Source organism: Pelodiscus sinensis, chromosome 5, assembly GCF_052426305.1.
Source record: "Pelodiscus sinensis isolate ZL-2025 chromosome 5, ASM5242630v1, whole genome shotgun sequence".
NCBI classification, from domain to species: Eukaryota; Metazoa; Chordata; order Testudines; family Trionychidae; genus Pelodiscus; species Pelodiscus sinensis.
Window position 1 is genome coordinate 23785057 of NC_143056.1, and position 26622 is coordinate 23811678.

At 44.9% G+C, this 26622-nt stretch overlaps 1 protein-coding gene across 4 annotated transcripts in view; it reads right to left on the bottom strand.

The window, feature by feature from the left end:
- The window catches only part of WDR25 (WD repeat domain 25), a 122865-nt gene that overhangs the window by 23146 nt on the left and 73097 nt on the right, over positions 1–26622 (bottom strand). For all 4 annotated transcript variants that reach the window (XM_075926566.2, XM_075926567.2, XM_075926565.2 and 1 more), the window contains exon 4: positions 8990–9120. In XM_075926566.2, coding sequence (XP_075782681.2) covers positions 8990–9120 — 131 coding nt within the window. The remainder of the gene's footprint in view (positions 1–8989; positions 9121–26622) is intronic.

Genomic DNA, 26622 nt, shown 5'->3' on the forward strand with positions numbered 1-26622 from the left:
AGGCCTGGGCCAGGAGTGGAAGAAGCAGACCCCTTTCTGATCTGGTGCACAGATCCTGGATCTCATTGTGGTCTGGGGAGAGGAGACTAACCTCCAGGATCTCTTCACCAGGCACTGGATCGCCAAAGTCTATGGCCAGATGACCACCAGCCTAGGCTAGAAAGGCCACATATGCACCCAGGAGCAGGTGCACATGAAAACAAAAGAACTTATACAGGTCTACATAAAGGCTAGGGAATGGACTTCCTGCTCAGGGGTGGCACCCCAGTCGTGCTGCTATTTCAAGCAGCTGCACCACATTCTGGAAGGAGGGGTTGGTCCCGTCCTCTCCCATCATTGACTCTGGCCTGGACACACTAGTCATCAGCTTCCAGGAGGGAAGAGCTGTGGATGATGAGGAGGAGGAGAAAGAGGAGGCCAGCCAGGACGCAATGCCCACCACCCGGGAGGTCACCGTCTCCCTGGAGCTGGCACCCTCCTCCCAGGATGTCTCCCAGGGTTCGGACAAGGAAGTCCCATCAGGTGAGTTCCAATACTTTCCCTAGACACACACGGGAGGAGGCAGCGGGCGGCATGCTCCTCACTTGGCCTTCTCAGCCTGGGGATTGCACAGCCGCCTGTACACGTGGGTACACATGGAACACCAGTCTGAAGCAAGACAGCCACTTGAGGCTGCCACACAGAAACCAGTCCCACGGTTCTGGAAAGGCCTGCCTTACTCCAGAGTCCATGCTGGGATACCCTCCCATCATACGCCACCATTAAGGAGGCTGGGGTCATGGATACCCACAGCAGTGCTGCACATGGTACGTGGTCATGCCTGCACTCTTGGGACAGCATCTGCTCCCAGTCAAGCGTGGAAAGACAGAAGACACTGAGACCCTGCTGGGGGAAGGAAGAGAAGGGAACCCCAGTAGCATCTTCCCTGGCAAGTGGCATTTGCCACTCACACATACCTCCCACCATCTGGCAGGAGCTGTCCCAGCAGACCCAGAGCACGCCCGTGGCATACACTACCACTGTCAACCAACTGGTCCCTGCAATTGAGCAGTCCAGCAGCCACCCCCTGTGGACCCATTCCCCCAGCATTTGTTCCTGCTCCACCCCTGCACCCATCCTCGCCCTAATCTCATTTGAGACTTCATCATGCTACACTAATACAAACAAGAAACTCCATTTCAGCATAAGAAAAAGTTAATTTGTACAAGAGTTTTCTCTAATACAATAGAAATCATTTGTCAAATGATTAAGTATAAATGAAATGCTATCTCAGCACATTTTACAGGATATATTTTCATAATGTGAAATATTTCATTTCAATCATGTTATAACTTATATTAACATTACATCTTCCTATGTTTTGTTGTGACTGCAAAATCCTAGTTGCCTTATTAACTTTCATCACATTTAAAGACCAGAACAGAGCACTTACAAGAGCAAATGAACAAATGACAAATTCACTTATGTTTCAGTTCTCAATCTGCAGAATTTTAATGGCAATTTTAATTACTGAAACAGATGGTAATGTCATAGACAGAAAGGTCAGAAACTCTATAGCTTTATTTTCCACAAAAATATATTCCTTTGGGTTAGAATACCATAGCATAAGCCCAGGATGGGTTTTCCTAGATGCCACTGAAGGCATACAGGAGGGCTACGTCTACACTGGCCCCAAATTCCGGAAAAGTCATGCAAAGCAGGTAAGTCAGAATAGGGAAATCCGCGGGGGATTTAAATATCCCCCGCGGATTTAAATAAACAAGTCCGCCGCTTTTTTCCCGGCTTGGGGAAAAGCCGGAAAAAAGCGTCTAGACTGGCGCGATCCTCTGGAATAAAGCCCTTTTCTGGAGGATCTCTTATTCCTACCTGATCCCCCGCGGATTTCCCTATTCTGACTTACCTGCTTTGCATGACTTTTCCGGAATTTGGGGCCAGTGTAGACGTAGCCAAGGGTTGTTGTTCTGATGGCACTGTTGGCTAATTTTCTTCTGTTTTGAGAAACAAAATCTTGACTACTGAGGCACATAAAGCATACTTTAAAAAAAATATGCAGCTGTAGATAAAATGCTGAATGCCTAATCTGACTTTCACAGTAAAATGTTTGTAAGTTACAGAGACAAATTAAAAATGGACATGAAATTTACTGTTTTTTTTTTTTTAATTAAACTTCAAGTTGGTTGACACTATAAAGAGTGTGTTTTAAGCATTTTCTTTGGAAAGGATAATGAAACTGGTGGAAAAATAATATTTTTTATTTTTCTGTTTAATGCACTACAACATGCGTGGGGAGCCTTTTTTGGGCCCTGGGCCACTGAACCACAGAAAAATCTGTTGGGGGCTGCACACAAGTGAGAAACGGGGAAGGGGGGGAATGCTCACTGTGGCCCCCAACTGAGAAGGAAAAAGATACTATCCACATTCCATATCAGAGCCTGGAGGGCGGGGGGGGGGGGGGTGCTGAGGGGGGAAGAGGGAGAAACAGCCTAGTACAGTGGTCTCCAACCTTTTTACACCCAAGATCACTTTTTAAATGACAGACCAAGCCAAGATCTACCGCCCCACCCCTTCCTTGAAGCCCTGCCCCTTCCTTGAAGCTCTGCCCTCTCTATTCTCCTCCTCTCCATCACTTGCTATCCCCAATCCTTATACTGCTGCTTTTTTTAAAAGGTTTTTCCAACATTTGGAAGTGGTGCTCAGCCAGGGTGCACCACGCTCCACGTGGGCTGGTGCAGAGAAGAAGCTGCCTGGCCAGCTGGCTGTGGCCTTCAGCCCGGAGGAGGCTGAACATTGCTCCAGCTGATCGGGTGGCTTCCCCTCTGCGCCTGCCCACGCGGAGCTTGGTGCACCCTGGCTGAGAGCCATGGCCAGCTGGCCAGGCAGCCACTTCTCTTTACTCCCGCCTGGCTGCCCTGCGCTCAGCCCGGGAAGCTTGCTCCAGCACAGCTAGAGCTAGACAAAGCATCCCTGGGCTGAGCATAGGGCAGCCGGGCTGGAGAGAAAAGAAGTGGCTGCCCGGCCAGCTGGCCATGGCACTCAGCCAGGGTGCACCAAGCTCCACGTGGGCAGGCGCAGAGGAGAAGCCGTTGATCAGATGGAACGCGGGGCAGCCTCTTTCAGCTGACAGCCACAGTCAGCTGGCTGGGGTGTTTCAGCCCTCCCAACCTCCCAGCTCCCATTATTCCTCGCAGCTACTCACCTGTGTTGTTGCTCGGTGAGTAGCTGCTCCGCAGTTCAGAGAGGGCTCAAGAGCTACTCTTAGAGCCCCTGAGATCTACTGGTAGATCGCGATCTACTGGTTGGTGACCACGGGCCTAGTAGATTTTGTGCACTCCACCCCCAAGATGGCAGCAGGGGGTCTGGAGCACCAGCACAGGCTCCCCAATGCTGGGGGGGACGACACCTTGAGCCTCGGGCCCAGATCTAGGCAAGCTGAGGGCCACATCCAGCCTCCGGGCCTGAGGTTCTCCACCCCTGCACTACAGAATGCTGAATGAGCCCTCCAAATGATAAAGCAACATTTAATTATGCACTTTTACAAGTTACATCTGAAGGTGTTAACACAAAGACCTTATCTACACAAGGGGTTATTCAAGAATAGCTACTGAATAACTCCATACATAGACAAGCCCTAAGATTCTGATCCTGCAAGCTGCTCCACCCTATTTCCCTCCCTATTCTTACTAAACAGTTCACTGCTGTGCATGCAACTTTTGTATCCATTACAGAAGTGTATTTTCACATGCAGAAAGGATCACTGTGTAAATTAAGACACTTATACACAAATACTGTTATGGATTAACAAATGCCTCTGCTCCATCTTCCTTTGACGATCTTACCCATAGACTCAATAAGGATTTCTGCCCTTGAAAGAGGAATAACGTTTGTCTCCCTTCCCCAAAGTATCACATTACTAAAATGTTACATTTTTCTACCCAATGTGATCTGAATATGATTATGCTTAGGCTGTTTCTACAGAAACCACAAGAGCACAAACATCTCCACCAGTTTATACAGGCTTCTCACTACACAATTCTTAAAATGAATATGGTTCATCATAAAGCAATTGTACTAGAATGTTTCCAAGGAAACGACACTGTATTTGCACGTTATAAATTTATTAGCTTTTAACTGTCCTTTAATGAGATTCAAACACTGAGAACTGTAATAACAATGTTATGAATAAGCTCTCTTGCACATATAGCTATAACTGATTTTTCTTAAACTTCAAAAGTATAATTATGTATTATTTTATAAATCAAAAGACAAAAAGACATAAAAATAAAAGATATATTTTTATTCCGTCCATTCCTATGCTAATGCTGAATTGTTTCCATTGTTCATAAATTTTCTTATGTTGTGTTCAGTCTAGTTTTAAAAGTCCTAAACATTACTGCTTCCACCAACTCTCTAGGGAGACTGTTCTATAGCTTGGAACATCACACCATCAGGAAAAGCTTTTTGGTTACATATTTCATCCTGAATTTTTCCTATGAATTTCATCCCATTAACTCTAGTTATGCTCCTCTATACTGTATCAACATGAGGATAGATACATTATACAAAATGTAGCATTAGATTATGACTAGTGCTTATGAGGCCATGCAGGGAAACTGGACTGATTAAGGATTCCACCTCATTGTTGCAAGGCTAAAGATTGGCTGAAGTTTTGGGAGCAAGGAAGGCTATAGTTCAGATAAAACCCAATTGTTTCCAGGGGAATGTAAGTAGACTGAACTAAGACACTAACCTGCATTCATAGGCTATGTGTACTTTTAAGTCAGCGTATACGTGGTAGCGCACTGCTTTTTATACCCATGCTAAGGTATGCATTAGCATGGGTATAAAGAGCAGTGTAAATGGTGGCTTAGACAAATAAAGGGATGCCATAACTTTACAGTAAGTATCCTATATGGCTCTCTGCATATCTAAACAGTGCCTCTCACATTCAGCAGTATAGTGTCCCCGCTGCTGGAGCCTTTGACTGCAATGCATAGCTACATACAACAGTATGAAAGCAGGCTGCTTTTCATTGCAATGTGCTACTAGATGTACACCACATGCCACCACAAGTGTTGACAAGGCCACACACTGGTCAGCAGAGTTGTTTGGCAGCATTGGGGGACAAGGGGGAATACGTTTCAACTTTTAAATGAATACCACAAATATCTGAATAGACTGAATTATGAATACCTGAAAGGACTTTGACTTTCTGACCCTGGGATGGTGCTCTGATGCCCCCTTGTAATTAGGGACTCAATGCAAGCTATCCCACAGTTGTTAAGTAATTCAACTGACCAGTTAACTATAGAGGGTTTGTCACAAATTCACTGAATTTCAGTTTGCTTGAGAACTTCAGAATTCTTATAAATTTGCAACTGTTACACTTCCCACTGGACTTCCTGTTTGTTTACTTGGCTATCAGAGGGTGAGTTACAAAACGCAACTCGTGCCAATTTAATCGCCTCATCTCCTGGCAGAAAGCATACTTAATGTTGAGTGGTTCACCTATGTAAACTGGTTAAAAGTTGATATAATCAGCGATCCATTTCATAGACAGGAAAACCTGCATTGAATAAGGAAGTGAGATCTGGATTCTTCAGCTTGGCTCCAAGAGCCCCTTTTATTTTCACCAGTAAACTTCTTACAGCTACGTGAAATCTTTTTCTTTTAGGTCCCGGAGAGATTTTTATATTTTAAACTCTCTTTGGATTACTGTGTGTGTGTTTTCTCCTGTACCTTCTGTTCTGGCAGCATCCGCTCTGAGGTCTTTGCAAAGCTCCTGTGGGGCCTGTGATGGGACGTTCACCCCAAGTCTAGACTGAAAAGTAGTTAAGTAATCTGATAGGCAGGAGGATTCAGTCTGATAAGCAGTCCCTGACGGAGGATGGAAGTAAACGGTTTACCTGCTTACATCTCAAGCGTGAAGTCTTTATATGATCTCCAATGATTTTATAACCTTATTTAAGCAGCCCATAATATAGCAATATAATGTCATTTGAATAATCTGTTCATCAGTAGACAAAGCTTGGTTCAGTACCAGCAGAATGAAATAACTGTATATTAAATCTCTAACTTCTGAATCAGTGCGCATTTGTTCTTTCTTCACTATATCAGCTTAGTTAACTAGCCTGTGTACTTATGAGGTATGTGTTTATACTTCACCATTAATCAAACCATTAACAAGCTGCAACCTGGAGCCCTGCATTTCTCTATGAAACATTGGTTGGTTTTACTTTGAAAATTTTCACTTTAAGTTGGCTTTAGCCACATCAACTAAAGGCCAGATTTTGCCAATCTTAGGCTATGTCTACACTGCAGGCTTCTTGCACAAGAACTTTTTGCCATGGATGCTCCTGCACAAGAAAGCTCTGATTGCCATTCACAGAAACAGAGCACCTGTGCTTTTTCCGATAGGGATTTCTTGTGCAAGAAACCCCTGTTGTCCATCCACACATGCCTTTTTGCGCAAGAGCTCTTGCACAAAAAGACTTATTCCTTGTAGAAAGAGGAATAACTCTTGCACAAAAAGCCCTGTCTTCTGATGATCTACTGTACTTTTTCTTGCGCAAAAACGCACTTGGGCTAGGTCTAGACTGGCATGATTTTCTGGAAGTGCTTTTAACAGAAAAGTTTTTCGTTAAAAGCATTTTCGGAAAAGAGCGTCTAGATTGGCATGGACGCTTTTCCGCAAAAGCAAAAGCCATTTTCGCGATCAGGGCTTTTTTGCGCAAAACAAATCTCAGCTGTCTACACTGGCCCTTTTGCGCAAAAGTATTGCGCAAAAGGGACTTTTGCCCGAATGGGAGCAGCATAGTATTTCCGCAAAAAGCACTGATTTCTTACAGTAGGAAGTCAGTACTTTTGCGGAAATTCAAGCGGCCAGTGTAGATAGCTGGCAAGTTTTTCTGGAAAAGCGGCTGATTTTCCGGAAAAACTGGCCAGTCTAGACACAGCCTTGTAGTGTGGATGCTCTGCGAGTTTCTACGCAAAAACTCTAGCCTTACTCATAATGAGTAACATCTTACTCTACACTCAAATCAACAGGACGTCCTATGCAGAAAGGCACCACTCGGTGTACACAAAATCTGTCCTTCAATGTTTTGATAGAACATAGATTTAACATTTTTGTTTCTAGTTAGCCAGTTTGCAATAGCAATAGTTCCAGGTTTCAGTGTGTGAAAGACTGCAACAAACATGCTATTGTATCATTACATCTAAGACTTAAAATGCCCTTTTTTGGTATATATTAATTCTCGGAAAATGAATTGTTAATACTAAATCATATTTACAGTTATTCCCACAAAAAGCAATCCATTTGACACACTTATTATACATCTAATTAGCTAATACTTTCCTATTAATTTTCTCTTCTCTGAACACCCTCTACTGTGCCAATATTCTTCCTATAATATGTTCCCAGAGTTCATCACAAAATTGCAGGTGCAGGAGTCAGATAAATTTCACGTTGTTTAAAGGACATTCAAAATATGATGGCTACTTGGCCCTGGAAATGTAAGTTTAAGATTTGCTAAAAACCAGCACATTAAACACGCCCCAAAAAAATATACTCTGAAGAATGACCACTGAAAATTAAGCTTCCAGGCTGCGTCTAGACTGGCATGATTTTGCGCAAATACTTTTAACAGAAAAGTTTTTCTGTTAAAAGTATTTGCGCAAGAGAGCATCTATACTGGCATGTGCCTTTGCGCAAGAAAGCTCCAATGGCCATTTTAGCCATCGGGCTTTCTTGCACAAGGAATTAACATGGCTGTCTACATTGGCCCTCTTGTGCAAGAATACTTGAGCAAGAGGGCTTATCCCTGAGCAGGCGCATTGGAGTATTTGCGCAAGAACCACTGATTTTGTACAGTACAAAGTCAGTGTTCTTGCGCAAATACTCGCGGCCAGTGTAGACAGGTGGCAAGATTTTGTGCAAAATCTTGCCAGTACAGATGCAGCACCAGCGTATAATAAGGGTAATGTATAGTAGGGATATGCCTATACCACAAATACTACAGTGCCACCACTGCAATTACATTTACTGCAGCAACAGAAGAGACTATTGTCAGTATAGTAAAACTACCTCTCGGAGGGTATGTCTACACTACCCCGCTAGTTCGAACTAGCGGGGGTAATGTAGTCATCCGCAGTTGCAAATGAAGCCCGGGATTTGAATTTCCCGGGCTTCATTTCCATGAAGCCGGCCGGCGCCATTTTTAAATGCCGGCTAGTTCGAACCCCGTGCCGCGCGGCTACACGCGGCACGGAGTAGCTAGTTCGGATTAGGAAGCCTCTGATACAGAAGCAGCAGCATAGAAAGGGCAAGCAGCTCTGCATGAGACGATACAGGTGGGGAGCTGCCTCAGAGGCAGCAGCGCAGAGGTGGGGAGGGGCAGGCGGCTCCATGAGATACAGTGCTTGTGGGCAGCCACCTTAAAAACTGGCTCCCCACAAGCACCAGCTCCCGCTTTCCCCACTCTTGTGGCTTATCAGTTAATTTTGTAGACCACTACATGCTGACATCCCTAACTATGACACAGAAAATATTTTTACCAACTTCAAAGATAGTGACAAGTATATCAGTTTTTAAAATGATCTCACAATCAGTGTTCCCTCTGAGCTGCGCGGCAGCTTTTTCCTATCTATTCACCAATATGTACCAGTGAAAATGCATTACTCATTAATTTCTGACAGTTCCATCTTCCAACAGTCACTGTATTGTATAGTTCTCAGAACAAGAAAAGGCTTTTTTTTAAAATATTTTAAATATATGTTTTTTATCTAAACAGAGCAGAAACACTGACTTACTTATTTCCTTTTAACACAGAGCAAGTAACAGTGACAAAAACATATTCTCATTTTCTAATTATACCCTCCCCATTCAAAAACAAAGTCCTATTACCTACCCACACTCCCCACCCTTCAGAATGCATCTATATCAGACAAGTTAATAATCTGGAGAACAAGAAATTTATCAGACATCTGTTACCTTACAATTCCTTATATCCCAGGCTTTAACTTCAGGGCTGAATCCTCCACAAATAAAAATATTCGGCTCAGAAACATGAAACTTCAGTGTGCTGACCCTAAATTCATTTTTGCTGCTAAATATCTGTGTCCCTAAAATACAAAGAAAAAAACAGGGTTAAAATTTTAACATGAATATATTCTTATTAAATAAAATTCTACACTTGTATCTAGCAAACAAATAAATAAAATATAATGTAGGTTGCCAAAAATCAATGGTAACAAACACATGGGACTATTTTAAATTTCTGAAAAAATCTGGAATTGAAATAACTTTATTCCATTTAGGTGAAATTCATCCTACTCTTGGCCTGCTATGCCATTTGCTCGGAAGTGCCTTTGCAGAGACAAGATTTGTGCAGGGAGACTTCTGAGTCACTTGCACACTGCAGATGGGAGTTCCACAAAGGTCTCACTTTATGGCATGCAGGGTTTACATATGCAGATCTCACAGATGGGGACTCTTGTGCAGAGGACTTGTAGTTGTTACTCCGATAGCTAGAGAAGGGGCTGCATTGCAATCCGGTGGCCTGCATGTGTGTTTGTTGCAGGGAGTAGAATTCCATCTGACCAACCTCATGCAATTCCCCTGAGTTGCTAGCTTGGATTTTGCTTTGATTTTGTAAAAGAGAGGTGAATTTTGCCCTTACAACAGAAAATAATTTGCATACCCTCATACTGAGGCAATATCTGTTCCCAAGGAGACACTGTTCTCTAAATTTAACTGTGTATGGTAATCTTCACAGGATCCCGTGTCTTAATAGCAAATGGCTTGCAAACAACACTTCCCAAGTCATAAATTTAATGCCACAAGAAATTCAGGTACATTAATTTATAGGTTTTATGTCCAGATCATTGCTTTTATACTTATCAAATTAAAGAACATGTACGTTCACTATAATACTACTTGAAATAGCAACATATGCTAAGCTAAATGTATTTAAGTTTTTCAGAATTTCACAATTTATTATTCTATTGTATTACATAGAGTATCTTCATTCAAGAATAAAAAATGACTACATACACTGAAAATACATTATATAGGTATGCACTAACTCAAGAACACAGCCAAACCAATGGTCCATTCAGTCCAGGACTCTGTCCAATGACAGTGCCTGGTGTCAGATACTACAAAAGGAATTAACACAATAGGATGAATATCAAGTAATCCATCCCCTGTTGTCTCTTACTGGCAGTCAGATGTTTAAGGATACCCAGAACATGGGGTTGTATCTCTGACCATCTTGGCTAATATCCCATCACCTTAGTTCTTTCTGGGTATGTATACACTACAAAGTTAATTCGAACTAACAGACATTAGTTCGAATTAACTTTGATAGGCGCTACACTAGCAAACCGCTAGTTCGAACTTAATTCGAACTAGCGGAGCGCTTAATTCGAACTAGGTAAACCTCATTCCATGAGGACTAATGCCTAGTTCGAATTAAGGGCTGTGTAGCCACTTAATTCGAACTAGTAGGAGGCTAGCCCTCCCCAGCTTTCCCTGGTGGCCACTCTGGGCACCACAGGGAAACTCTTCTGCCCCCCTCCCGGCCCTGGAGCTCTTAAGGGGGCACAGGCTGGCTACCGTGCCCATGCCAGATGCAAGCCTGCCAGCACCCAGCCAGCAGACCCTGCACCTGGCACGGCTCGAGCCAGCCACCCGCTGCCACCCAGCCCTCCCCCTCTGTCAGCCGACGGTCAGGGCAGTGAGTGGTGTGTGCGCGTGCTATACACCCGAGACTTCAACTGCTGAGACCGGGGTCCCTTGCAGTGGGCAACCTGGAGGAGGTTGACGAGTGCCCCAATAAGTTTGCAGGGAGAGCTTATTACACTTCAGATTTTAGCTGCTAGAATCTGTGATTCCTTTGCAGCGGGCAGCCTGGGGGAGGCTGAGAAGTGCCCCAACGGATCTACCACCTGGGAGTGACACAAATCCAAACGCCCAAGCTCTCCCTATATCTGTCCCTTAAGACCGGCTGAAGTTCTTTTAAATTGTGCCTGGTTCTTTTACAGCAACTGAAGGAGTCAGGTTAAAGCTTAAACAGTTACAGGTTTATTGAGGAAGCTTATAAATCATAGGGTTGCAATGGCTATTGTTCTATTTCTTAACTGCTAGCAAAATATAGATCTTAAAAATGGTTACATAGAAGATAAAGATAGGAAAAACAGAAATAATAGTACCAAGTAACAGCTTAACCTTTAAAGAGCTCTAAGTCTGTGTACACTTAAGACAGAGGACCACATCCAGATACAATTTTTACCCCCTTCTGTGCCTCTCGACTCCAGCGTGTCTGGACAGGGCCGGTCCCTCAATTCCTAGGAAAGACGAAAATACAAGGTGGGCGTCCCCATAGAACCTCGGGAGGTCAAACACCTAACCCGACCAGCAGGTAGAGGGTAGAATGACACTCAAAAGTGAGTGCGCTGCTGTACCCACCTTTATACTCATGGGGTCACGTATTTCTCTTTCTTATCTGTGATGCCAAATGGTGCTGGTCTGTCTTTTGTGAGACCAGTTCTTACAAGGGAATTGTGAACTTAATTTACACTTGTAAGAGAGAGTTGAGAGGATTAAATTGGAAGTACTGGGCATTCTTTTTCTCAGTGGGAAATTCCTCTCCCAGGGACTTTGTGTGTTCGAATCAACATGGGTGCCAGCCGGGTACTTCTCGCAGCCTCGAGGCCAGCTTATTGATGAGATGGCGGTCTGTCTGGCTACAGCCTCCTCCCGGGACCAGGCTGGCGGCTCCCGGGAGCCTGCCCAGGTCCACAAGAGGCGGGTGCCCGCCTGGTCTAGTGCAGACATCGTGGACCTCATCCACGACCTCCGCACTAGGCACAGGAAAGTGGACGTCTAGGGCAGGATAACTGCCAGCCTGGCCACCCAATCAAGGTGGTCCAGTGAGACCCACGACCCTGAACCCTGAACTTAGAACGGCCGTACTGAGTCAGACCAAAGGTCCATCTAGCCCAGTAGCCTGTCTGCCGACAGCGGCCAACACCAGGTACCCTGGAGGGGATGGACCGAAGACAATGACCAAGCCATTTGTCTCGTGCCATCCATCTCCAGCCTTCCACAAACAGAGGCCAGGGACACCATTTCTACCCCCTGGCTAATAGCACTCCATGGACCCAACCTCCATGACTTTATCTCACTTCTCTTTAAACTCTGTTCTAGTTCTAGCCTTCACAGCCTCCTGCAGCAAGGAGTCCCACAGGTTGACTATTTGCTTTGTGAAGAACAACTTTCAGTTATTAGTTTGAAGCCTGCTACCCATTCATTTCATTTGGTGTCCTCTAGTCCTTCTATTATGGAAACTAATGAAGAACTTTTCTTTATGCACCCTCTCCACACCACTCATGCTTTTATAGACCTCTATCATATCCCCCCTCAGTCTCCTCTTTTCTAAGCTGAGAAGTCCCAGTCTCTTTAGCCTCTCTTCATATGGGATCTGTTCCAAACCCCTGATCATTTTAGTTGCCCTCCCCTTTCCCAACCTCTCTCTTCCCCCTCCCACCTTCTTTTCCAGTCTCCCCGAGTTTTGTTCAATAAAGAGAGTTTCTATTTTTGAACACACGTGTCCTTTATTTTGTACATCAGGAAGGGGGGCTAGGGACGGGTACGTGGAAGGAGGTGAGGGAGGAACGGGGTACGAGCCCCCGATGGGGAGGACTGGGGTGGCTCTGCGGGCTCCTCAGGGTGGAAGCTCTCCTGCAGCCCCCCGATTGACCTCCCTCCCCGGATGGCAGCCTGCGGCAAGTGCAGCCGGGCTGATGGCTGAGTGCTGTGATGTGCTGAGTGTGGGCATTCAGGGCACTCCAAGCCAGGACTGCTTTGCTGTCCCTCATCGAGTTAGACAAGCGAGCGGGGAACCCCTAAAAACTGTCTGTCCGGGGTGGGGGTCGGGTCCCTTTAAGCACAGCCCTCGGCTAGCCTGAGACAGTAGCTCCACGCTCTAAGTCCTAATCTGATGCCCTGCCGGCACTGCTTCCGGCCATCCTTAACCCCGGTTCAGGGTCCACTCCATGTGGACATGCTAGTTTGAATTAGCAAAACGCTAATTCGAACTAGTTTTTAGGTCTAGATTCACTAGTTCGAATTAGCTTAGTTCGAAGTAACTAATTCGAATTAAGTTAGTTCGAATTAGTGCTGTAGTGTAGACATACCCTCTCTTTCTAAACTGAACAATCCCACTGTTTTTCCTCTGTTTTCATATGGAAGCTGTTCCATGCCTCCAGACATTTTTGGTTGCTCTTCTCTGTTCTTTTTCCAATTACAGTAAAACTCCAGTTGTTCAGCATCCAGTGGTCCAGCACTCCCGATAGTCTGGCACCAACTGGAACCCGGAAGTGCTCTGGCCAGCCGGACAATTGGAGCTGCTCTGCCCCCGGCTTCCCTAAGTCCGGCACTGCTGAAACTGACGAGCTGCGGACTTAGGGAAGCCGGGGGCAGAGCTTCCCCAAGTCCACCGCTGGTCAGTTTCAGCAGCGGCAGACTTGTGGAAGCCGGGGGCAGAGCAGCTGGAGTGCTGCCGGATTGGTCCCACAGTGCCACTCAGGTGAGGGGTGGCGCTGCAGGACCAACCCGGCAGCACCCCAGCTGCTCTGCCCCCAGCTTCCTTAAGTCCGCCACTGCTGAAACTGACCAGCGGTGAACTTGTGGAAGCCAGGGGCAGAGCTTCCCCAAGTCCGCCACTGGTCAGTTCCAGCAGCGGCGGACTTGTGGAAGCCGGGGGCAGAGCAGCTGGAGTGCTGCCCACGTTGCGCAGTTCCCTACCGTGCTCCCCCCCCAACCACTCATAGCCCCCCTTCCGGTACTCCAGCATATCCAATAATCCGGCACACCCTGGGACCCAAAGGTGTCAGATTATTGGAAGTTTACTGTATAACATATCTTTTTTTGAGATAGGATGACCAGTATTTCACCCAGTATTCAAAGTGTGGATGTATCATGGATGTATATAGTGACATTATGATATTTTCTGTCCTATTATCTATCTCTTTTCTAATCGTTCCTAACATTCTATTAACTTTTTTGATTGCCACTGCACATTAAGTAGATGTTTCCATGATGACTACAAGATCTATTTCTTGAGCCGTAGCAGCTAATTTAACTTCAACGGTGTGTATGACAGTTGGGTTTTGTCAGAGACAGAACATCAGAAATGGCTGCCCGTCGCAGGGAGCCATAGCCTGTAATACCTCTAAGGCTGGTATAGGGGGCTCTGTCTGTGAGGTGGAGTGTTTTCCATATAAGGGCATGTAAATTAATAATCTTCCCCTGCTCGCTCCACCCATTGCAGTGAAAGATCAGCCAATGGGCTGACTTGTGCTCAGGCCTGCTACTCCACCCACCAAAAACCAACCTATGGGGTGATAAGTTCACAGGCAATAAAACAGGCAGGCAGCCCCTCTCTCACTGGGGATTCGCATCGAGTGAACGCCTGGCCTGATCACCCAGAGGCCTTGCACCCCCCGCTCTCGAGTCTTACTGAGCGTACTCTGAGTTGGTCGACCCGAGTGGAGACAGTTTATGAGCGTGTGACCGGTACTTGTGTTCCTGCTGTCTCCAGAACTGGTATAACCACCCCCCCCACCACCACCACCACCATCATCCCTATCCTAATTGATTTTTTAGTTGTCCTTATTGCTTGTCAAGTGACAGTGGTTAAAAAGTTACTAAGTTAGTTTATAAATAGTTGTGGTTTAGGTTTTTTACTGTTTCCTTGTATAAAGTTGTGTAAATAATCAGCCCTATGGACAATACCAGTGTTAATTCAACTGTTCCTAACCCCTGGGCAGTTATTGGGAATTATTGTGATTTAGAAAAGCCTCAGGGAATTGTTTTGTGTTGTCTGGCAATCTGTTTAATTTTTGTTCTGATGATTGTCTGGCGCCATCAAAATAAAATCAGTTTGTGCTTTTTAAAACCCCCAGTTGTGGTCTCATCCTTTCCGGCATCCCTTCAAACCTCGTGTATTACGGGGACTGACAGGTTTATGTTTTCCAATGTGCATTACTTTGCACTTATCAACACTGAATTTCATCAGTCATTTTGTTGTCCAGTGACCCAGCTTTGGCTTTAACTATATTGAGTAATTTTGTATTGTCTGCAAACTTTTCCACTTCACTGCTTTCTCACTTTTCCGGAGTACTGAGTAAGTCAAGGGCTCCTATATACCTTAAAATATGCACCTCACCAGATGTAAAGCAAAGCAGACTTTCAGACCAATTTTCTTTATTAATAAACATTTTTTGTTCTATAAAAACACCTTTTTGTATAAGGTTGAAAGTAAAAATGTAATAAATTTTCACACTACTTTCTTGACTCTGGAGGTGATCTGATTGGCTTTGACTCAGGAATTGATCCCAACTCTCTGACTGGATTAGCCAATCTTACATGGCTAGGGAGCCTAACAAGCCATTCTGAGTCACTTTCTCAAAAAGTGAGATTTCATTATGTGTGCTCACTCAGAGCCCATGCACAAAAGCAAAGAAAAACAAAACACAATGATTTAATAATCAGACATCTAAAGTGTTGCCAGATATAAAGGAAAAAGCAAATTATCAAACAATAAAAAAATAAATTTATATAAAGAGGCTAAAAAGTGTGAAAAGTTGAATATGAACTTTTTTGTTAAACAGGAAGTCTACAAAATGGTCATTTTAACTATTAAGATATTTTAAAACACAAAACTTTACGAACAAAGTTGGGGATTTCTATTCAATTCTGTTCCATTTTGTATGCAATTGCTCTTGATACAATAGATGATTGTTTGCAGCAACACCTTGTAAGAGCAACTACGGCTTACAAGCAATATTTTCTCCAGGAACACCTTTCCTACTGTGAATTGTCAAAGCTCCCCATAACAACAGAAGCTGCTTAGGAGCAACATAACAAAAGGACATTGATACATTGCTACTAATAAGTGTCTACTATTCAGTAAAACTAGCTCCCAAAGTGGACCCCGGTGTAATTCAGAGAATGCTAAATTGTGCTGGGTTAGAGTGATTCCCTAAGGTAGTGGTCACTAACCAGTAGATTGGGATCCACTAGTAGATCCTGGAACCTCTGACAGGTAAAGCCCTCTGTCTTGGAGGTGCCCCTTACCTTTGGGAGCCTCCTATTTGCTGTGCTTGTGCTGATGTCAAGGTGCCTCTCCTCCACCCTGTATCCCATCTCCACAGAGCAGAGCGGAGCAGGGATGGAGAGAGTTTGCTGGCTGCTTTTGGGAGTGGTGTAGGGCCAAGGTAGGGGTGAGCCTGTCTTAGCCCCCTGCACCGCCACCCAGAAGCCACCTGTGGTAAGCGGTGCCCAGCTGGAGCCAGCATTCTGAACCCCAGTCCTAGTCCTGAACCTCTCCTGCACCCCAAACCCCTGTCCCCAACCTGATAAAAGTGAGCGAGGATGGAGTAAGCAGGGGCAGGGCCTCAGAGAGGGCGGTAAGGAGGTGGGGTAAGGGTCTTTGGGTTTTAGGTAGATCCTGAATTGCACTTAAATTCAAAAAGAGATCTTATGCTTAAAAAGGTTGGGGACCACTGTCCTAAGGACTTCTCCATGGGCTGAGAATAAAGCATTGTATGGGGATCTCCACTTCCCCTTAGTCCACCCCATCTCTTCAATTCCCAATACAGGGATGGGGAGTAAGTCAGACTAATGGTCCATCTAGTCTAGGATGTGGTTTCCAGCAATGGCCAATGACAGACACTTCAGAAGGAATTAGCAGGACAATCATCGATTGATCCATCCCATGTTGTCCTCTCTCAGCTTCTGGAAATCAGAGGCTAGTGACACTGAGGACATAGGGTTGCATTCCTGACCACCTTGCAAGTAGCCACTGATGGACCTTTCCATGAATTTATCTAATTCCTTTTTGAACTTGTTACAGTTTTGGCCTTCCTACCATCTCCTGGTAATCTGTTCCACAGGGTGCCTGTGTCCTGTATAAATAAGTAATTCCTTTTGTTTGTTTTAATCCTGCTGCATATTAATTTCATGTGGTGACAGCTGTTCTTGTGTTATATGAAGTGGTATATACTCTTCCTTATGCGTGTTCTCCACACCATTCATGATTCTATAGACTTCTATCACATCCCTCCTCTTTTGTCATCTCTTCCTAGCTGAACAGGCACAGTCTTTATAACATCTCTTCATAGGAACCTAACCCATACCCTTTATTAATTTTGTTGCCTCTCTCTGTGCCCTTTCCAACGCTAATATATCTTTTTTTGAGATGGGGTGACCAGAACTGCATGCAATATTCAAAGTATGGGAAAACCATGGATTTATGTATTGACATTATGATATCTACTATCTTATTATCTATCCTTTTCCTAATAGTGCCTAACATTGTTAGCTTTCTTGACTGCCACTACCCACTGAGTAGATGTTTTTAGAGAGCTATTCACAATGACTCCAAAATTTCTTTTGTAAGTGGTAATTGCTAAATTAGACCCCACCATTGTGTTTGTATAGTTGGGATTATATTTTCCAATGTACAATACTTTGCATTAATCAACACTGAATTTCATCTGGCACTTTGTTCTCCAGTCACTCCTTTTTGTGAGATCCCTTTGTGACTCTTCGTAGGATACTTTGGATTTTAACTACCTTGAATAATTTTGTGTTGTCTAAAACTGTTGCCACCTCACTGCTGAGCCTTTTTCCAGATCATTGCCCTTTAGCTGTAAGTTGTCTTTTGCACTGGTAGAGCATTACAGTAGGTATACAGGGAAGGACAAGAATTTAGGTCATGGCACTGCTGGAGGAACCATTTTCAGATGAAATGTAAAATTGACCTAACTACTTGTATTAATTAAAGATCCCATGGAATGATTTGTTAAGAGTATGGGAGCAACACCATGCTAAATTCCACCAAGCTAATTACATTCTGACCTAACTAAACATTCAGTAAGTTATTCTTTTCCTTTCCTATATCATTTCATAGTGTTACTGATGCTATTAAATTGTCTTCCATTATACAAGTATACTGTTATGCAGTCTCTATTTTACATGATAGTTTATGAACAATATTCATGTTTTTTGGTCTTAGAAATGCTTTCTTAGCAGTCATTTCACCCTGATTTTGATCCTGTTATATTCAGGCTTTTATACTTCATCTATCACCACAACAGTACAATTACATTTTTTGGCTATGCATGCTCCCTTCCATTAGATTTAGCTTTGGTGTTTTGCTAGCATTGCTGCATTTATTTTTCTTTGTCACACTTCAGATACCTCAATCTTACTGTACCTTTTTGAGATGTGCTTTACGGTATTACTTCATGAATACTTTACATCATTAGTTCTGAAACTTTCCAGATCCCTTTCAGGAGTCTGATTTGTCTTGCATAGCCCCAACTTTCACTTCACTAAAAACTACTTGCTTACATAATCTGAAAAAAATATATACAAGTGTCACAGAACACTATTATTTCTCATTTTTTCCATATAATTATAAAATAAATATTGTACTTACAGTTCAGTGTATAAGATATAGAGCAATATAATCTCTCAAGGTCCCTTGCAGTTCTATCATTCTATGATTCTGTTATAAACAAGTCATTGTCTGTATGAAATTTTAGTTTGTACTAACTTTGCTAGTGCATTTTATGTAGCCAGTTGTAAAATTAGGCAAACGTCTAGATTAGTTGACGTACTACTTGGAAAATTTCTGTGTTCGCCCATGGGTACATGTAGCCCTGGTAGAGTCCCCCTGCTTTAAATCATCAGGAATTTCCAAGATGCACATATAGCATCACAAAGGGCCATCACTTCAATTCAGGACTGCCAATGAGGTTGGGGACAAAGGGGGCAGTTGTCCCAGGGCCCAGCAATTAAAAAGGACCCAGCGTTCCAGAGACCAGCCTCTGGCCCCTCCCTGCTGCCGAAAGCCTCATTCATTTTAAACGCCCAGAATCAAGCCCCTCCTTACGCTGCCCAGGGCCCGGTGAAGTCTTTCACCAGCCCTACTTCAATTAATTATAGCATTTGATTTTTTGTTCAAATATCTCATAACAGTACTTCACACGACAGTTGGTCTACATGTTCACCTAAGCCAGGGGTGGGGATCCTCTTGTGCACTGGCCGCCTGCAATTTGTCAGGCAGGCTGCCAGGCAGTTTGTTTACCTGAATGTCTGCATGCACGGTTGCTTGCAGTTCTCATTAGCTGGGAACGGCGAACTACAGCCCCTGGGAGCTGTGAGCAGCCATTCCTGCAGACACTCAGGTAAATCAACCGTCTTGTGACCCACCAGTGGCTAACCTTGACAAACTGCGTGCAGCCTGTGGTCCAGAGGTTCCCCACCCACCCTTGACCTTAGCCTTTATCTAATACGTGATAGAGTGACAACTGACAGGGAACTACACTGACAGACCTTTAGTCAACATATTAAATATTCAACATTTGCAATAGAAACAGCTAAGAAAGATCATTATAACTTTAATTTTCTGTTAGTCCAGCATGCTAGAAGTAACCACTGATACGTTTTCTATGCAAACACTTTATCCAATTTTGTTTACAAAAGCTACTGGTAATATTAATACACACAGTAACATTTTTCCAGGGCCAGATATAGTGAGGTACTACTTCTTACTAGCTGCAGAGCTTCCCCCCATCTCCCTCATACTTCAGTGGGAATTGAGGGAGCTTAATCCTTTTATTAATAAAGTAAAAATGAAAGCTCCTAGAGGCATAAAACAGAAAATGCATGTTAAAGTGAATGTATGTATTCACTGTACTTCTGGAGTTCCTGAACAAAGATGTAGATCTTTATTCCTGCAAGATGTTTGTCTGAATGTTGTATTTAGATATCCACTTCAGTGGGGCCAACATTTCACCCAAAATATTTACTGTGTCAATATGCCAGCAGAATTAAATCTTTACTGTAGATACAGGCAGTCCCCGACTTACGCGGATCCGACTTACGTCGGATCCGCACTTACGAACGGAGCTTTCTCGCCCCAGAAGTCGGGGCGAGAAAGCCCCGTTCGTAAGCTGCTCCGGTGCCCCTGGTCTGCTGGAGACGGTCTCCAGCAGACCAGGGGCACCGGGCGGGTTCCCGCGCTTCTGAGGCTTTGCCAGAGCAAAGCCTCAGAAGCGCGGGAACCGCTGCTGCTGCCCCTTGAGATCCGGTGCCTGTGGTCTGCTGGGGACGGTCCCAGGCAGACCACAGGCACCCTGACTGAAGCCGCAGCCGCGGGGGGGGGGGGTCCCGCGCCTCTGAGGCTTTGCTCTGGCAAAGCCTCAGAGGCGCGGGACCCCCCGCGGCTGTGGCTTCAGTCAGGGTGCCTGTGGTCTGCTGGTGACCGTCCCCAGCAGACCACAGGCACCCAGACTGGAGCGGCAGCAGCAGCGGTTCCCCGCGCCTCTGAGGCTTTGCTTTGGCAAAGCCTCAGAGGCGCGGAACCCCCCCGCGGCTGCGGCTTCAGTCAGGGTGCCTGTGGTCTGCTGGTGACCGTCCCCAGCAGACCACAGGCACCCAGACTGGAGCGGCAGCAGCGGCGGTTCCCCGCGCCTCTGAGGCTTTGCTCTGGCAAAGCCTCAGAGGCGAGGGACCCCCCGCGGCTGCGGCTTCAGTCCGGGTGCCTGTGGTCTGCTGGGGACCGTCCGCAGCAGACCACAGGCACCCAGACTGAAGCCGCAGCCGTGGCGGGGTCCCTCGCCTCTGAGGCTTTGCCAGAGCAAAGCCTCAGAGGCACGGCACCCCGCTGCGGCTCTGCTCCCCGTGTCCCTGGTCTGCTGGGGGGGGGGCGCAGCTAGTGTGCTCCCCCCCCAGCAGACCAGGCTTTTGTTTTGGACTCTGGGGCAGAGCAGCTGGGGCGCTGCCGATTTGTCCTGCAGCGCCCGTGGGCACTACTGGACCAACCCGGCAGCACCCCAGCTGCTCTGCCCCAGGTCCTGATTCAGCCGCTGCTGGTCAGTTTCAGCAGCGGCTGAATCAAGACGTCTGGGGCAGAGCAGATGGGGTGCTGCTGGGTTGGTCCAGTAGCACCCCAGCTGCTCTGCCCCAGGCGTCCCCCAAGTCAGCTTCTGCTGAAACTGACCAGCGCTGACTACAGGAAGCCCCAGGCAGAGTTGCTCTGCCCCGGGCTTCCTGGAATCAGCTGCTGATCAGTTTCAGCAGCAGCTGACTTGGGGACGCCTGGGGTTCTTAAGTTGATTCTGTATGTAAGTCAGAACTGGCGGTCAGTTTCAGCAGTGTCTGAATCTGGATGCCAGTTCCGACTTACATACAGATTCAACTTAAGAACAAACCTACAGTCCCTATCTCGTACGTAACCCGGGGACTGCCTGTATGACTAATTATATTGGTAGAATTAATTTACTTTTAGTTTTCCCTTATTTTGTCCCTTTACTATTGTTATTTACTTCACCATTGTATTAATATTTGTACACTCTTCTAAAATACAACTTCATAGTGGGAGTTTTGTTCTAGTATTTTTAAATGAAACCTACAAATTAAAGTAGTAATGATGACACCAGATTAACTTAATTTCCATCTGTTATGACTGATCATTGTGATTCTTTGCACAGAGGACTTTGCAAGCCTTTAGCATGAGTCTTAAATGTGGTTTGGTCCTGTCGACACACATTGATGTGACAAAATGTCTCACTGAGCCATATGATGCAGTCCATTTATTCATTTCTGGAATAACAGGGTCATAAAAGAAGTGTAGCTGGCCCTTGCAGAATACTTCTTTTTTACAGGCTAGAGTTGGCTTCTCCCTGCTTCAGGCATAGGGGATGGATCAGGGAAAGGAGGGGGCCTGCCAATGTAACAGCAAGTCACCAATTATGGTAGGATTTCAAAAGTACAAATATAAATAAGAATGGCCACACTGGATCTGACCAAAGGTCCATCAAATCCAGTATCCTGTCTTTTGACTGTGGCCAGTATTAAATGTCCCAGAGGCAATGAACAGAACAGATGACTATCAAGCGATCCTCCATGTTACCCGTTCCCAGCTTCTGGCAATCAAAGGCTAGGGACACTTCAGAGCATGGTTTTGCACCTCTGGTCATCCTGGCTAATAGCCATTGATGGATCTATCCTCCATTAACTTATATAGTTCTTTTTCTAAATCCTGTCTCTTACAGTTTTGACCCTCACAACATCCTTTGGCAACGAGTTCCACAGGCTATGTTTTGTATGTTCCTTTTGTTTATTTGAAGCCTGATGCCTATTAATTTCATTTGGTGACTCTTACATCTTGTGTTATGAGAAGGAGTAAATAACATTTTCTTATTTACTTGCCATCGGTCATGATTTTATAGACCTCTACCATACCCCACTGATCACGGTCTCTTTTCCAGGCTGAAAAGTCCTAATCTTATTAAAGCAAAATGCAGGACAATGTAGCACTTTAAAGACTAACAAGATGGTTTATTAGATGATGAGCTTTCCTGGGCCAGACCCACTTCCTCAGATCAAATAGTGGAAGAAAATAGTCACAACCATATATACCAAAGGATACAATTTAAAAAAAATGAACACATATGAAAAGGACAAATCACATTTCAGAACATAAGGGGTATGCGGGGGGGGGGGGGGGGGGGAAGGAAGATGAATGCCTGTGAGTTAATGATATTAGAGGTGGGGAAGGGTAGATGTCTGTGAGTTATTCCCCACCTCTAATATCATTAACTCACAGGCATTCACCTTCCTTCCCCCCCCCCCCCCCCCGCATCCCCCTTCTGTTCTGAAATGTGATTTGTCCTTTTCATATGTGTTCATTTTTTTTAATTTTATCCTTTGGTATATATGGTTGTGACTATTTTCTTCCACTATTTGATCTGAGGAAGTGGGTCTGGCCCACGAAGGCTCATCATCTAATAAACCTTCTTGTTAGTCTTTAAAGTGCTACATAGTCCTGTATTTTGTTTTAGCTACACCAGACTAACACGGCTACATTTCTATCACTATTCTACATTTACATGTAGTATTCAAGATGTGGGTGTATCATGGATTTATATAGAGACTATATGATTTTTCTGTACTATTATTTATCCTTTCTTAATGATTCCCAACATTCTGTATGCTTTTTGACTGCTGCTGCACATGGAGTGGATCTTACCTAACTGCTCTCACTAAGATTAATAATAATAGAGATGTAGCCATGTTAGTCTGGTCTTGCTGAAACAAAAGACAGGACTATGAAGCACTTGAAAGACTAACAAGATGGTTTATTAGGTGATGAACTTTCGTGGGCCAAACCCACTTCACTCTCATTGTCTTCAGTGGGAGCAAAATTGGCCTAAAGCTCAACACAACTGGAAATATCACTTGTGGTGAGTTATTTCAAATGGCATATTACAATGTTGAATACTAGGGTAACATTTTTGGAAATATATTACCTGGGAGTGTCTTGTATTTTCTACATCTTAAAAATCCTATTAAAGGAGATAAAGGCTTATCATCTAGCTATCCAGATGGACATTAACATTTTTAACCTTTAAATGAACCTAAAATGTGAATATTGGGTATGCTGTACAGGTTTTTCCAGCTAAGAAGCTGAACACTCTTCAGAAAAACTAAATATTATTTTCATCCTTTTTCTTTCCAAAGCACTTTACATACTTTGCATACAAAACCAATGAAAAGTGGTCACATCTCAAGTGTAGGGTTATAGATAAACAGTATTTCAGCATGTTACTATTCAGCAATGGCTGTGAGGAAAATGTTTTGTCAAGGAGAAAAAGACAAAATCCTACTATTAAAAAGTCTTGGGGCTTCATTCAAAGGCACTGAGTGCCTTTTAAAAAATCATGCCACCATTTTCTGAGGTATCAGCTGAATGATTCCAATTCAGCAAACTGCACACTATTCTATCTTTATAATAAAGATGGAGGGCTATAACAATCCTGCTGGGATTATCACCGGTGGCTTCTAAAATGGACACTCTCACAAATAAAAAATAATTAATAATAAACAAACTATGGCAGCAGAACTACGTTTCCCACTTGGTAGTGCAAAGTATTACTACCCAAGGGTACGTCTACACTACAGCGCTAGTTCGAACTAACTTAGTTCGAATTAGTTAATTCGAACTAAGCTAGTTCGAACTAACGCATCTAGAACTAAAAACTAGTTCGAACTAGCGTTTTGCTAGTTCGAACTAGTAAGTCCACATTGAGTGGACTCTGAACAGGGCTTAATGATGGCCGGAAGCAGTGCCGGCAGGGCATAAAAGGAGGACTTAGAGCATGGAGATACTGTCTCAGGCTAGCCGAGGGCTGCGCTTAAAGGGTCCCGACCCCCACCCCGGACACACAGTTCTAAGGGGTGCCCCACTTGCAAAGAAGTTCTGGCTTGGAGTGCCCTGAGTGCCCACACTGGGCACATCACACCACTCGGCCATCAGCCCGGCTGCACTTGCCGCAGGCTGCCATCTGGGGAGAGGGAGTAATTGGGGGGCTGCAGGAGAGCTTCCACCCCCAGAAGCCCGCAGAGCCAGCCCAGTCCTCCCCATCGGGGGCTCGTACCCCATTCCTCCCTCACCTCCTTCCACTTGCCCTTCCCTAGCCCCCCTTCTTATTGATGTACAAAATAAAGATAACGTTTCTTCCAACATTGACTCTGTCTTTATTGAAAAAAACTGGGGGAGACTGGGAAAAGGAGGTGGGAGAGGGGAAGAGAAAGGCTGGGAGAGGGGAGGGCAACTAACATGATCAGGGGTTGGGAACAGGTCCCAGATGAAGAGAGGCTACAGAGACTGGGACTGTTCAGCTTAGAAAAGAGGAGACGGAGGGGGGACAGGATAGAGGTCTATAAAAGCAGGGGTTGGGTGGAGAGGGTGCATTCAGAAAAGTTCTTCATGAGTTCCCATAAAGAAGGACTAGAGGACACCAAAGGAAAGGAATGGGTAGCAGGCTTCAAACTAGTAAGAGAAAGTTGTTGTTGACAAAGCAAATAGTTAACCTGTGGAACTCCTTGCTGCAGGAGGCTGTGAAGGCTACAACTAGAACAGAGTTTAAAGGGAAGTGAGATCAAGTCATGGAGGTTGGGTCCATGGAGTCCTATTAGCCAGAGGGTAGGAGTGGTGTCCCTGCCCAAAGTTTGTGGAAGGCTGGAGAGGGATGGCACGAGACAAATGGCTTGGTCATTGTCTTCGGTCCATCCCCTCCAGGGTCCCTAGGGTTGGCCGCTGTCGGCAGACAGGCTACTGGGCTAGATGGACCTTTGGTCTGACCCAGTACGGCCATTGTAAGCTCAGGGCTCAGTGTCGGGGGTCTCAGTGGACCCCCTTGATTTTCATGCACACCTGGTCCTGGGTGGCCAGGCTGGCAGCTCTCCTGCCCTAGACGGCCACTTTCCTGTGCCTAGTGCGGAGATCGTGGACGAGGTCCACGATGTCCGCACTAGCCCAGGAAGGTGCCCGCCTCTTGCGGTCCAGGGCAAGCTCCCGGGAGCCGCCAGCCTGGTCCCGGCAAGAGGGGGTGGGCTGGGGGGCATCGGGTGGGTGGCTCTGTGCCGTGCCAGGTGCAGGGTCTGCTAGCTGGGTGCTGGCAGGCTTGCACCTGGCACGGGCACCGTAGCCAGCCCGTGCCCCTTTAAGGGGTCCGGGGCCGGGAGGGGGGCATAGAGTTTCCCTGGTGTTGGCCAGAGTGGCCACCAGGGAAACCTGGGGAGGGCTAGCCTCCCACTAGTTCGAACTAAAGGGCTACACAGCCCTTAGTTCGAACTAGCTAGTTCGAACTAGGCGTTAGTCCTCGTAAAATGAGGTTTACCTAGTTCGAACTAAGCGCTCCGCTAGTTCGATTCAAATTCGAACTAGCGGAGCGCTAGTGTAGCGCATAGGAAAGTTAGTTCGAACTAACGTCCGTTAGTTCGAACTAACTTTCTAGTGTAGACATACCCCAAGGGACTCTATAAAGCTTTATAAAATAAAACAAGCAACAAAACCTATCAATTTTTTTAAAACTACTTTATATAACCTACATTTCCCTTTAAAGTTAGATGTAATCTTAGTAGCACAAACTAGGGTATTGAGTGCCCTGGTATCTATGAGGGAGGTGCATATTAAATTAATGAGCTGTAATGTCACTGCTATGTTAGGCAATCTGAAATGCACTTAATAAAGTACTTCTGAACATCATGGAGCATTGTCTCTACCATAATATGAAAGACTGAATGGTACCCAAGGCTTGTAAACAATGTTATTTTTTCCGGAATTCTATATATGTGATTACAGTACTCCTTTTGACTTATACTAATATATAAATATTCAGTGATATACAAATTGTGTGTGTGTGTCTTTCTATGGCTGTGCATATACACACAGGTATAGAAATATAAAGAAAAATAGTAATAGCCTACTAAAGTTTGCTGACCATATGAATTACATCTAAAAATAATGGCTAGTAGTTTAAAAAGTGTATGAGACGTAAATAATAAGTGATATACAGGAGTAGTAATACACATTCTACAGAGAACTATTTTAAAAGTTGATTGCTAACTTTCTGGAAACATAGCCTTTGATGCATTCATAGAATATGTGGCTATGTTTATGTAAATTATAGATCAACTCAACTGTTAACAGGGGAAGAGAGGAAACGAAAAATAGGTAGTTGCAAAGAGCGACTGAACAA